Raw genomic sequence first — 12907 nt, forward strand, 5'->3', positions numbered from 1 at the left:
TATCAGGGAAAGGGTCACATCAATATGTGTATTTTGTGAATATAAAATGAACTTCACATTTATATATACCAGATTAAAATACATAAATGTGCATAATATTAGGAAAAGTGCACACAAAAGTATGCATATTGGGAAAACCTGCATAGAAATATGTATAAATTTAGGGTATGTGTTTAATATGTCAAACTGATTCAAAAGCTGAATGAATGAATGAATGAATGAATGATGGAGAAAGCTAAATTTGACAAATTTATGTTTTCTAACAAGGATGTCTCAGTTATATTCAGAAAAGCAGGACTGGATAACATATGCTTATTTTTAACTCTGAAATTTCCCAAACTTTCCCATTTCGTATATTCTGAAATAGATTTTGTTTAGCTACAGAACAGCCCACATTGATACTTGAGAAGAGCAATAATAAATCAATAAGAAAATATTTAGAGCACTACAAATAATTAAATAAACAAGTTCTTACCTTCTGTGGCAAAATATTCAAGATGACATAGAGTTTGCTCCATGTACTTTGAGTCTTTGGATAATCTCTCAAAAATGACGTTATCCTGTCAACAAAAAATATATATAAATATTGCCATAACAATGCCTGCATTCCTGTTTTTAGAGATATATTCTGTCCATTTATAAGGGATAAAATTAATAAGGCACAGACCAGTAATATACACTCTAATACAATCTTTGCCTAAATATGGATTAAATGTCTCTAATTATTAAGATCAGGAAAAGAACAACCAAGAATCTATTAACTCAAAGAATAGGAAGAAAAAGGCCTAAGATTTAAAACTTGAGCTGACATATTAATATAAGATTTGAATCTTCTGTTGTGAAGTAGCTATGACTTTTTTTTTCTTATATGCAACAAAACAACTTATCTAGCCATGCTGTGGCTGTGAAGTTTGTGTTCTGGGTACTAACTAGCTGCAAAGTTGAGTTTCTGTAGAGTCACAATTTACCACCAATGTCAGAAAAGTTTGACATTATCCATGATAGCAAAGTTGGTTCGGATTTTTAAAATGTCAAACAATGTGAAAATTGTTCTTCATTGTAAGGAAGTAGTAGCTCTTATGGATAATGACAAACTATGAATACATTGTCCAATCTGTAGGAATGGAGATATGACTTATGACCACAATTGAGCCCAAAATTTCTGTTGTTAAATGAGACATTTGTTGAGTTTTGCTCCATTTTATGACCTTTCTTGACACAGTTCTTAAGTGAATCACTGCAGGTGTTAATTTAATAGCACAATTGTTAAGTGAATCAGGTTTCCCTGTTGACTTTGCTTGTCAGAAAGTCACAAAAAAGGATCACATGACCCTGGGACACTGCAACTGTCATAAATACGAGTCAGTTGCCAAGCATTTAGAATTTTGATCACGTGACCATGGGAATGCTGCAATGATTGTATGTGTGAAAAATAGCCGTAAGTCACTTTTTTCAGTGCCATTGTAACTTCAAACAGTCACTCAATGAATGGTTGTAAGTTGAAGATTACTTGTACAATGTTTTTCCAAATCATTAACTGATACTACTTAAGCCAGGGGTCCTCAATCTATGGTCCATGGACCCCTGGGGGGGCTGTGATGTCATCACAGAGGGTCTGCAAATCCTTCAAGAAACATTATAATTTGAATCTTGAATTAAGTCTTGGTGGTCCATGGCCACAAAAGGTATTTAAAGAGGGTCTGTGGTGAAGAAAAGGTTGAGAACCACTGACTTTTAAGCCATTTTCCCCACTTAGTTCATTCCAGATATTTTGGTCCTAATGTCCCAAAATTCCACACTATATAGCTACTAAAATTTTTGAGACATAAAGAACGCACAATCTTCCATAGCAGTACAAGTACTATTATCATTAATATTTACACATGCCAAAGAATATGGGCTGCCACACAATTATTTTGTGAATAGGCAGGATACTTACAGCTCCTTTGCAATACAAACGTAGTTGACCGTCTGGAGTTCGAACAATTACAGACATTCTCTTTCGATCACTGAAAATAAGATGAACATTCATTGTAATTTTTAGAAGTTGTTGTTGCTAATGATTATTAAAGTATCCATTAAGCGGTGGAAGATATTTATGGAATCATTTTGCCAGTATTTCATAAACACAAAGTGACAATAATAGTCTGAGATTTGAGTAAGGATTAGTTAATAATGTCACAAAAAAGCAGTAAAGTAGGTTTAGGAATTTCTGAAGTTGTAATAGTCCCAAGGTATCTGTAAAATATGTTGGGGAAGGTTGACCTAGTGACTAGCTTCACAGTGTATTTAGTTTGTTTAATAATGGTTTAGACTGTTGCGTAAAGCCAGTCTTTGAGTCAGCCCTCTTAAAAAACCAGACAGAAAACACAAAGTATGAGCTACATATATTTTATTGTATGGCTAGATTAACAGAATCTTGCAAGTCTGAAGATAGAAACTTTCCACCACCATTTTTAACTGTCAGATCAGTTAAGAGTGGATCCTTCCTAAGTTTCTCTGTCTGGCAATTAAGCCACCCTTCTTATCTTGTGTGATCATTTCCTAGACAGCATCTCCTTCCCTCATCCCCCAAAGTCATCCACACATTACATTACATGTGATTTATAAACCATGGTTTATAAATACTTAATATTTAAGTATTTAAATACTTAAAGGCTTAAGAGCCTTGGTAGTACAGTGGTTTAAAGCACCCTGTTATTAACACAGCTGCCTGCAATTACTGCAGGTTCGAATCTCACCAGACTCAGCCTTCCATCCTTTCTAAGGTAGGTTAAATGAGGACCCAGTTTGTGGGGGCAATAAGCTGACTTTGTATAAATATACAAAAGTATGAAGGCTATTGCTTAACGCATTGTAAGCCGCCCTGAGTCTCCGGAGAAGGGCGGCATATAAATCAAATTAAAAAAAGAAATATGTATGTACTAGCCAATTATGATTTTTTAAAAAACCAACACCATAAATTATCTGTAATGTCAGCCTGAATGGAAGGTAGTTTCTCGGGTTTAAAGTGAATGACTGATCCAAAGTCATCCAGTTGGCTTTGTGCCTAAGGTGGGACTAGAACTCATGGTCTCCTAGTTTCCAGCCTGATGCCTTAACAACCACACCAAACTTGCTTTCAGATATATAGCATAGTAGAGTATACCTGTTAGGATATGGTTTGAGCCTAACAAGTTGTCCAGGCAATATATGTGTTCTGTGACTTTAAGTTTTCCTGCTGATTCATTGTAATGCTGAGTCATGCTGTAATTAGTTGTGAAGGTATTTAAGAAAGTATTCAGTTGATGATAAGCTACCATAGTGTGAGGAGTGCTATTCATTGTGCTATCATCGTTTGATGGATTTGCTACCATCGTGGTTTGTGAACCAGAGTGAGTTTGTTATTCTAACCAACTACTGTTTGTGTGGTAAGAAGATTCTTGTACTACTGGACTGATTTAACTGGCAAAAACTTGGAATTGATTTAAAGACTATGAGACTGTTTTTCTACTATAAAGTAAGCTTTTGATAAACCAGTTTGCATATCTCTTATTCATTGCTCTCAGCAACGTTTCCTTGTGCATTTACTCTGCTGGTTGGTAACACAACACCAATATCCTTAACAATACCACAGCACAATATGTGTGTGTATGTATATATAACTTAATTGTAGTGTAAACAGTTCTTGTATCTAGTTTTAGTAATGTACTTTTTAAATTAAACCACAGGAGCAGTTGTGGGTTGCCCCTGGTTCGGACTGGTTCACAAGAACCGGTAGTAAAACCGCCCATTGACCCAGACGTCATCATAAGTGACCGGGCGCAATGTGAACCGGTAGTAAAACTGGCGGGCTCCGCCCATTGACCCAGACGTCATCATAAGTGACCGGGCGCAATGTGAACCGGTAGTAAAACTGGCGGGCTCCACCCATTGACCCAGACATCATCATAAGTGACCGGGTGCAATGTGAACCGGTAGTAAAAGTAAGTAGAACCCACCCCTGCACAGCAGGCATACTGCAAGTTTTGGGAGTGGGACTTGAAGAAAGAAAATAACAACTGAAAACTAAATCAAAGTATCTCTATTTTTGTACAGGTAAAACTGTATCAAGAATAAGTTGAGTTTCAAAAAGAAGGAAAACCCATATTTTAGAATTATTATAGTATAACTATGTGATGTATCAACCATGTTTAGCACACCATTAACACTTTAGTACATAAAAAGGGAGTTCTTATAATCTTCAAAAGATATTGTTATTTCAACTCAGTTATATGCCATATTTTCAGCAGCTGCCCTGTATTTTTTATGCCCTGTATTTTTTACAAGGTTATTCTTTTTTGTGGACAACACTATTTAATTCTAATTCACGTAACTCAAGTTGCCATGCAGCTAAGTCATATTTGATAGCAATGAACTATAAGGCTAAATTGTCAGAGATGCTGAAGTTTACGATTTATTGGCTATTTCTGCCCTGCTTCCCAAGATTGATATAGTGAAAAGTGAGAGAGGAATATTTTCAAAGGTTTCTGATACTGCCTCAATCACATTATCAACCTTTTTTCCAGTTATCTATCCCCCTTTTTCTTTCCCCCTCTTTTGAGAAAGAAAGAAGGGGAAAGATTTGTCATGAGATTTCCAACATGAAATGTAGGTCAATATATTTAGATTTACCCAACTGGCATGAGGAACAGAACAAGATTTTGCCTTGTATGGAACATCTGTCTCTAATTGCTGTAAAAATCAGAATTACTAAGAAACATCAGGAATAGCCTAGAACCATATTTCCAGCAACTGTATTTATCATGTATAGCTATTCTAAAAAAGTAAGTAATATTGGAGGACGGGAGAGAGAAAATTGTTTCTATGCTATTAATTTGTTCTGAAATTCTCCAAGTGGAGTTCAGTAAGACTGACAGGCCGGTTATTTGTAGTAAAAAAATACCATATATATTTGCATATAAGCCAAACCTCAATTTTTTAACCAAAATACTGTGAAAAACAAGCCACCTGTGGATAAAACAATCTACATTTTTCATGATGTTTTGATTAAAAGATTGATGGCTGGCTTATCCACGGAAGAGCTTATATGCAAGTATTATTTGTTTGTTTGTTTATGCATGAAATGTGGGTATTATATTTTTTTTAAAGTATTGCTATATATGCTCACAGATAAGTCAATCTGCAGATAAGACAAACATTTGTTCTCAATTCTATTACTTCTTTAATATTAACTATTACTTATTAGTTCTCAGTTCTGCCTATGAAAAGTGAATAATCCATTAATAGAGGTCAGGTAGAATCTAACCCACTGAAACCAGATGCAGCTTATATTGCAGCCCTTCACAGATTTCAAACCAAAGACAATTCCAGTGAAATATAAAGTCAACAAATGAAATGAAACAAAGAAAATTTCTTTTAATTGCAGGACATTCCTAAGTGTTTCCCTCCTTTTATTTCTTGCAATTGCCATTAAAAGCCAATTACCTTGAAAATTCCAAAACGTTAAGGATCTCAAATGTCTCTTCTTTTCCTAGCTGGGATCGTAACAGAATAAGACACACTTTAGTAAAAGAAAAACTAAAAATACACAAAGAACTGGAAGGAAAGCATTGTTTTCAAATATCCATATTAAAAATATATATGTGAAAATAGCTCCCTCTGCTGGGCACAACCATGTACTTATATTCTTAAGAACATGCCAAAAGGAATATTTTCTGTAACTCAACGTATCACCATGCCAGAATTAAAAATGCTGTATTGAAAATTCCTTAAAATTTCTTAAAAGTTTTGTTCCTCCATTAAGATGGTTATAATTGTCTATCTTTTTCTCAGTGCATCTAAAAACTTCTTCCACTTTTCTCTTGGGTTGTGTTTTTGAGGTGTTTTTATTGTCAATGATGGCTCAGGATTGGCACTGTTTTCTGTTTAATCCTCACTGGCTGCCCAGTTAGTAAAAGCCCAAGAGAAAATAGAATTCCCTCAAGATACTTTTCATCTGGATTCTATGAGAACCTGAGAGGCTACTATTGGAGAGACTACAATACAATCCAAGGCAGGATATCCATGTATGCACTTGGCCATCTTAAAATTAATTAATATGACATTTGGAAGAAATGCTCAAGAAACATGCACACAAAGAGGCAGGAAATGTTGCAGGTCCTATCCCCGAGGGAGATACACCTGGTGAGACCCAGAAGAAGGGCCTTTTCTGTGGTGGCTCCCTCTCTCTGGAACATCATTCCCCTAGAGATTAGAACGGTCCCCACTCTAATTCTCTTCCAGAAGACGCTGAAAACCTGGTTCTGCCAGCGGGCCTGGGGAACCCAGAGTGGGATGGAGCCCATTAAATGGCTCGTGTGATCGGCTGTTGCTGGGGCGGGAGGTGGGGGGTGATTTTAATACGTTAATTTATTTGATTTTTTAATTAGTTTTACTGTTTTAAAATGTGGTTTTTATATTCAGTAAGCCACCTTGAGTTGCCATAGGCAAATAGGCGGCAATATAAATTAAATAAATAACTAAAATAAAATAAATGATTCAAGTGCAGTGTTTTAGTTGAGCATGCCAGAAGCACAATTTGGTAAGATTTCATTATTTCGACCTCTCACCCTACAACTGGCAGGGTTAAAAAGAGTTTTCCATTCTGACGAAGAGTAGAATTGCTTTGCCAATTAACCAGTTAGATCAGTGTTTTCTCAACTCTGGCCATGTTAGGATATGTGGATTTCAACTCCCAGAATTGCCCCCGAATTCCCCAGCCAGCTGATGAATTCTGGGAGTTGAAGTCCATACATTTTAAAGTTTCCACAGTTGAAATAGATGGAACTTCTCAGGGATATTTTGCCCTGTTTGCCTTATTTCTCTGCAATATTTCCAGAACAGTTTTATAAAAGAATTTGGGAATGATCGCACAATACTTTCTTCCCACACAGCTCTTACCGCATCAATGATGACAGAACGTGGTGTCCTCCCAGTGAAAACATAGCCAAGTTTTTTTGCTCCTTTGACTAAAGCTCCTTCATCTGAGAAGAGAAAGTGCTTGCCATTACAAATGCAGGAATAGAGTTGCATTCTTAAAAAAAATAAAAATAAAAAGACAATGCAGATGTGCCTTTATGAAAACATCCCCCAATTCCCCAAACAGCTGCAGAAGATTTCCAAATTTCTCAGGAGCCCACTCAGTTCAGAGGTTCTTCAACTTACTTACTTACTTACTTACTTTATTTGATTTATATACCGCCCTACTCCCGAAGGACTCAGGGCGATGAACAGCCAAACAATAAAAATACATAGATACAAAATTTAAAAACAAAGTAAAATCAAATTAAACAATTTGGCCCAGACAGATTAAAACACCCCAATCATTTAAAAACCGATTAAAATTTGCATAATTAAAAAGAGGGAAAAGATTAGGCCAGGCCCGCCTGATGGAATAAAAAGGTCTTAAGAGCGCGGCAGAAGGTGCGCAGGTCTGGGATCCTCCGTATCTCCAGGGGGAGCTCGTTCCAGATAGTAGGTGCCCCCACAGAGAAGGCCCTCCCCCTAGGGGCTGCCAGTCGACATTGTTTGGCCGATGGCACCCGAAGGAGCCCCTCTCTATGAGAGCGTACCGGCCGGTGGGAGGCTATTGGTGGTAGTAGGCGGTCCCATAGATAACCAGGTCCTAAGCCATGGAGCGCTCTAAAGGTGGTAACCAAAACCTTGAAGCACACCCAGAAGACCACCGGGAGCCAGTGCAGCTCGCGCAGGAGAGGTGTTACATGGGAACGCCATGAACAGAAAACTGTCAGTAATGTTAGGCAACCTTCTTTGAAAGGGAGAATGAGTTCATTATTGTCATCATGTCTGCCATGGGTAGTCCTTACATTTTTCATCAAGTGACAGGAGACTTGAGAAATCTTCAGGAAATCCCACAGACAGGATGTTTCCAGGCAGAGGATAAAGCACTGACACAACCTAAGGCTCATACAATAAGCCCCAGAAGAGCCTCCACCTTCACAGTTTTGCAAAAATCTGAGATTGCAAAAATCAAATTAGGTAATACTGTTAAGTCCTTTGTTTCAAAAATTCTGGAAACACTCCCATATATATATATATATATAGGTAGTCCTTGAGTTACGACCACAAGTGAGTCCAAAATGTATGGTGCTACGTGAAACATTCATTAAGTGAGCTTTCTCCATTTTACGACCCCTCTGTGCCACAGTTATTAAGTGAATCACTGCAGTTGTTAAGTTAGCAACACAGTTGTTACGTGAATCTGGCTTCCCCATTGACTTTGATGGTCAGAAAGTTGCAAAAGGGAAATCACATGACCCAGGGACGCTGCAATTGTCATAAGTATGAACCACTTGCCAAGCATCTGAATTTTGACCATGTGACCATGGGAATGTTGCAACAGCCGTAAGTGTGAAAAACAGTCTTAAATCACTTTCTTCAGTGCCGTTCTAACTTAAGTCTACTTGATCTATTTTTTAAAACGTTTCTGTACTGCTCCACTCATCACTTCTAGCAACTTTGAGCAAAATAGACCATACGTTACAATAGTTCAAAACCATCAAATAAAAATGAACTCTTTCAGCATCAATTAAATGTTCAATTAAATATGAAATAATATATTGCTATAGAACAGTGATGGCTAACCTTTTTGCCATCGCGTGCCAAAAGCAGGGGGAGTGGGGGGGGTCGCGGGTGTGGGTGCCCACATCCAGAATTCAATGCGTCCCACCCTCCCGCGCATGCGCACGTGACCCCCCCACACACTTCCCCCTGCTTTTGGCATGTGATGGCATGGTGGGCACGGTAGGCCCATTTTTCCCCCTCCCCAGGCTCCAGAGGCTTTCTAGGAGCCTGGGGAGGGCAAAAACAGCCTTCCCCATTCTCCCGGTGGCTTTCCGGAGGCCGGAAACAGCCAGTTTCCCAACTTCCAGTGGGACCAGAAGGCTTGAAAATCAGTTGGCCGGTGCGTGCATGCGCATTGGAGCTGAGCTAGGGCAACACTCGCGTGCCCACCAATATGGGTCCGCGTGCCACCTGTGGCACCCGTGCCATAGGTTCGCCATCACAGCTATAGAATGTTGTAGAGGTCATATTGGGATAAATCTAAAAAGAAAAGGAAAACTAAGGGGACCTTTCTCAGCCAATTCCAAACAGAATGAGAAAAAAAAAATCTACCTTTTTTCAGCAAATGTGAAATCTCTGATTCAGACAAAAATTACTGTGATTTCTTTTAGGGGGGTGAAGGATCAAGTTCAATAGAAGAACTTACTTGGAGCTCTGTATTTCTCAGTCCTATTTTTCACTGTACTTGTCTTGCCTCCTGTGCAATCCTCATGTTGCCACATATCTGGACAATGTCCAGGAAAGCAAGCGTAGGCCTGAAACTTCAGCTACAAAGAATATCTTGTTATTCTCTACCTGCATTAACCACACAATGTTCTTATTCCTAATATTAGATTGCAGGAAGCTCCTGGTCTTCACTCTAATAACTCTAGTCTAGATCATAACTCTTGGAAACTTTGAGACTTGTGGATGTCAACTCCCAGAATTCCCCATGCTGGTTAGGGAATTTTGAGAATTGAAGTCCAGAAATTTCAAAGTTGCCAAGGCTGGATACTGCTGCTCTAGATCAGGGGTCTCCAACCTTGGCAACTTTAAGACTTGTGGACTTCAACTCCCAGAATTGAAGTCCACAAGTCTTAAAGTTGTCAAGGTTGGAGACCTTGCTCTAGATCAGTGTTTCTCAACCTTGGAAGCTTGAAGATGGGTGGACTTCAACTCCCAGAATCCCCCAGCCAGCGCTGCTGGCTGGGGGATTCTGGGAGTTGAAGTCCACCCATCTTCAAGCTATTAAGGTTGAGAAACACTGATCTAGATGGTATATATATGAATGTGGGTACAGTAAATATAAATTCAACACAATCTGTCTTGTGTCCTAGATAAGATTCCCTGAGTCTCTTGTCCTTTTCAATGGCTCTTTGTTTCAACCAAAGGGTCAGTAACTAACCTGGAGAAGAGGCCTGGTAGATGATGGAGTTTTCATGTCTTTCTGGAACAACAGTGTGACACACAGCCAGCAGAGTGAGGAATTCTTTGATGTGCATAGCTGTGGGCTGAAATGCAAGGGCCATGTTAGTCCAATGAATATGACCTGTGACTTGTGAAAAAAAAAGTTCAATTTTCTGTCACAGACAGAGAGCAAATAAAATGGATGGATGCTACTTCACCTGTTATTTTTCAAAATGATAATTACATTATACAAGCTTATTGGATTTTAGCCAAGTAAAATCCAATAAGCTGTATAATATAATTATCTAAGGTAATAAGGTAAGAACAGCTTTGCCAGGTGAGATCAATCATCCTCTTTGTTTCTTGCCTTCTCTTGCCGTCATTGTTCATATGACAAGAATATCATCTATCCTCCTGATCCATGCCCTCAGCACAAGCTTGGTCTGCTAACACAAAGCAATCTACTTTTCCCAGCAAAACCAGGCCTGGAGAGACATCCCATAATTTCCCTGCATTACAGTTAAATCAATTATTTAGTTTGCTTTTGTCTATGTTCACAATTTACAATAGATTCCATCCACCCAATTTTCTGAGAACAATGAGGGCAATTTTATCACATCAGCTCTTCTACAAAGCTGCTATTCACCCTTTGATGGACAATCAGCAGTGATGCCCTATTTATTTTACTGCTGAATATCAAACCAAATGGTTTAAACCATTATCTCAGAGTTATCTCTAAATACCAGCCATGGAAAGAGGGATGGATGGAAGATTCACTCGTATGGAAATAATCCCCCCCAAAAGTGATGGGTCACATGGGTTCTCTCTAAACTATCCAATAAGCACATTAGTGCAACACACTAATCCTGGCTTAAGGCAAATCACAGTTATAGTACTTACACCCAGAGAAGGCATTAGGTTATACAGCAAATCACAGCCAAATGCAATTTGCTGGCTACCATCTCTATCACACAGAATCCCTGTCATATATGCATCTGATCTTTTCCCCACTTTCTTGATTTTTTAAATTTCATTTCCCTGCATACTGTACTTAGGAAAGTGAAAACAAAGGAACATGGAAAAATACCATTGTTGCAGCCAGAGAAGCACCATTCGTGGCCATTCTGGAGACCAGAAGGAGAAGCTAATAGCCTTACTTCAAGGTAGAAGACGCAAATGCCATGGCCAAGGTAAACTGAGCTATTGTAAACTAAGAGTGTAATTGTGATAAAAGTACTTTCGATTAACCACAAGTTAACCCATGATTCCCAGTTAGTACATATCGCACTAGGGGAAACCATGCCATAGTTTAGAGTTTGATGTGATCTAGATCAGGGGGGTCAAACACAAGGCCCACGGGCCAGATCTGGATCCAGAGTGGCCCGTGGGGTCACCCTGGAAGCAGAGAAGGACCAGCCTGCGGTGCCTCTGCCAGCGAAAACGGGCTCTCAATCTCTGTTTCCAGCTGGGATGGCTTCCTGCAACCCTCTGACAGCAAAAACGGAAATTAGGAAGACCGCGTGAGGCTCTCCAGAGCTCCGTTTTTGCTGGCAGAGGGTTGTAGGAGGCTGTCCCAGCTGAAAATGGAGATCGGGAGCCCATTTTCACTGGCAGAGCACTCAGGCCACCACAGGCGCCCCTGACACAAGTGATGTCAAGCTGGCCACGCTCATCTTGGCCACGTCCCCCCCCGGCCCCCCAAGGTCAAACACTGAATGAACACATCAATGAAATCGAGTTTGATCATGATCCTCTAGATCATAGAGGAAGGCTATTGAGGCCACAAATGAATAATTCATGCCCAAGTGTTTTATGAACAGGTCAATGACTGCAATAAAAATTCTAGCAATAATTCATGGGAAAATTCTGAAGAAAGGCCTTACATGATCAGCCTCGATGTTCTGCAGCAGTCTTGGGTCATCAAATTCACAAGATTCACTAATAGGAGGAGGAAGCTGGCTAAGAATATAATAAAAAGGGTGATAAGATTCCTGAACAGGTGCATTTCTATTAAATTCATATATTATGGCATTGCAAACGATCAGTCCAACAATCAAATGCAGGTAGTCCTCGACATATGACCACAATTGAACCCAAAATTTCCATTGTTAGGTGAAACATTTCTTAAGTGAACTTTACCCCTTTTTACGACATTTCTGGCCACAGTTGTTAAGTAAATCACTGCAGTTGATAAATTAGTATTCCGGTTGTTAAGTGAATCTGGCTTCCCCATTGACTTTGCTTATCAGAAAGTTGCAAAAGGGGAACACATGACCCCGGGACGCTACAATGGTCGTAAGTATGAACCAATTGCCAAGCATCTGAATTTTGGTCACACGACCAATGCTGCAAAGGTTGTAATTGTGAAAAACAGTCATAAGTCACTTTTTTCAGTGCCGTTGTAACTTTGAATGATCACTAAATAAACTGTTGTAAGTCGAGGACTGCCTGTACCAGATACATTTATCTGGTTTTTATCAGAACAGTCATCACAGTGATAATCAAACTTTCCTAATGATATAGTCTTTTGTTTTCAGAGTTATCTCCTCTTTCATTCCCCGGCATGTTTCATTGCATTTATTTTGTTTCTTTATCTACTTTGCTTTCCAGTTAGGTTGAACTCAAACCTCTATTTTTATTTTATTCATTTTATTAAGAAAATTTATACGGCCACCCAACTCGCTCTCTTAGCCAGCATGGGGGATTCTGAGAATTGAAATTTAACACACCAGAAGTCCTTATGCCAGGGGAGGAGATCATAAAAGAATACAATTTCTTTTTCTTCTCCAGGGTCTCTCCTGTATACAGTAGCGGCCAAAATTGTGGAAACCTTTTGGGAAAAGTGTATTTTTGAGGATTGATGGCTAATAACACCACTTTTTTGGGGGGGGGGGAGTTTCAAGATAATCATATTCCA

At 39.0% G+C, this 12907-nt stretch overlaps 1 protein-coding gene across 8 annotated transcripts in view; it reads right to left on the minus strand.

Annotated features, from left to right (window-relative positions):
- Positions 1 to 12907, minus strand: part of ATP8A2 (ATPase phospholipid transporting 8A2) — a 377887-nt gene that overhangs the window by 271346 nt on the left and 93634 nt on the right. For all 8 annotated transcript variants that reach the window (XM_034410593.3, XM_034410583.3, XM_087894716.1 and 5 more), the window contains 6 exons: positions 11874 to 11949; positions 9989 to 10094; positions 6922 to 7004; positions 5467 to 5516; positions 1940 to 2009; positions 476 to 560 (listed from right to left, as the gene is read on the minus strand). In XM_034410593.3, the coding sequence (XP_034266484.1) occupies positions 476 to 560; positions 1940 to 2009; positions 5467 to 5516; positions 6922 to 7004; positions 9989 to 10094; positions 11874 to 11949 (470 nt within the window). The remainder of the gene's footprint in view (positions 1 to 475; positions 561 to 1939; positions 2010 to 5466; positions 5517 to 6921; positions 7005 to 9988; positions 10095 to 11873; positions 11950 to 12907) is intronic.

This window comes from Pantherophis guttatus, chromosome 5, assembly GCF_059756535.1.
Source record: "Pantherophis guttatus breed Tessera chromosome 5, ASM5975653v1, whole genome shotgun sequence".
Classification (NCBI taxonomy): Eukaryota; Metazoa; Chordata; class Lepidosauria; order Squamata; family Colubridae; genus Pantherophis; species Pantherophis guttatus.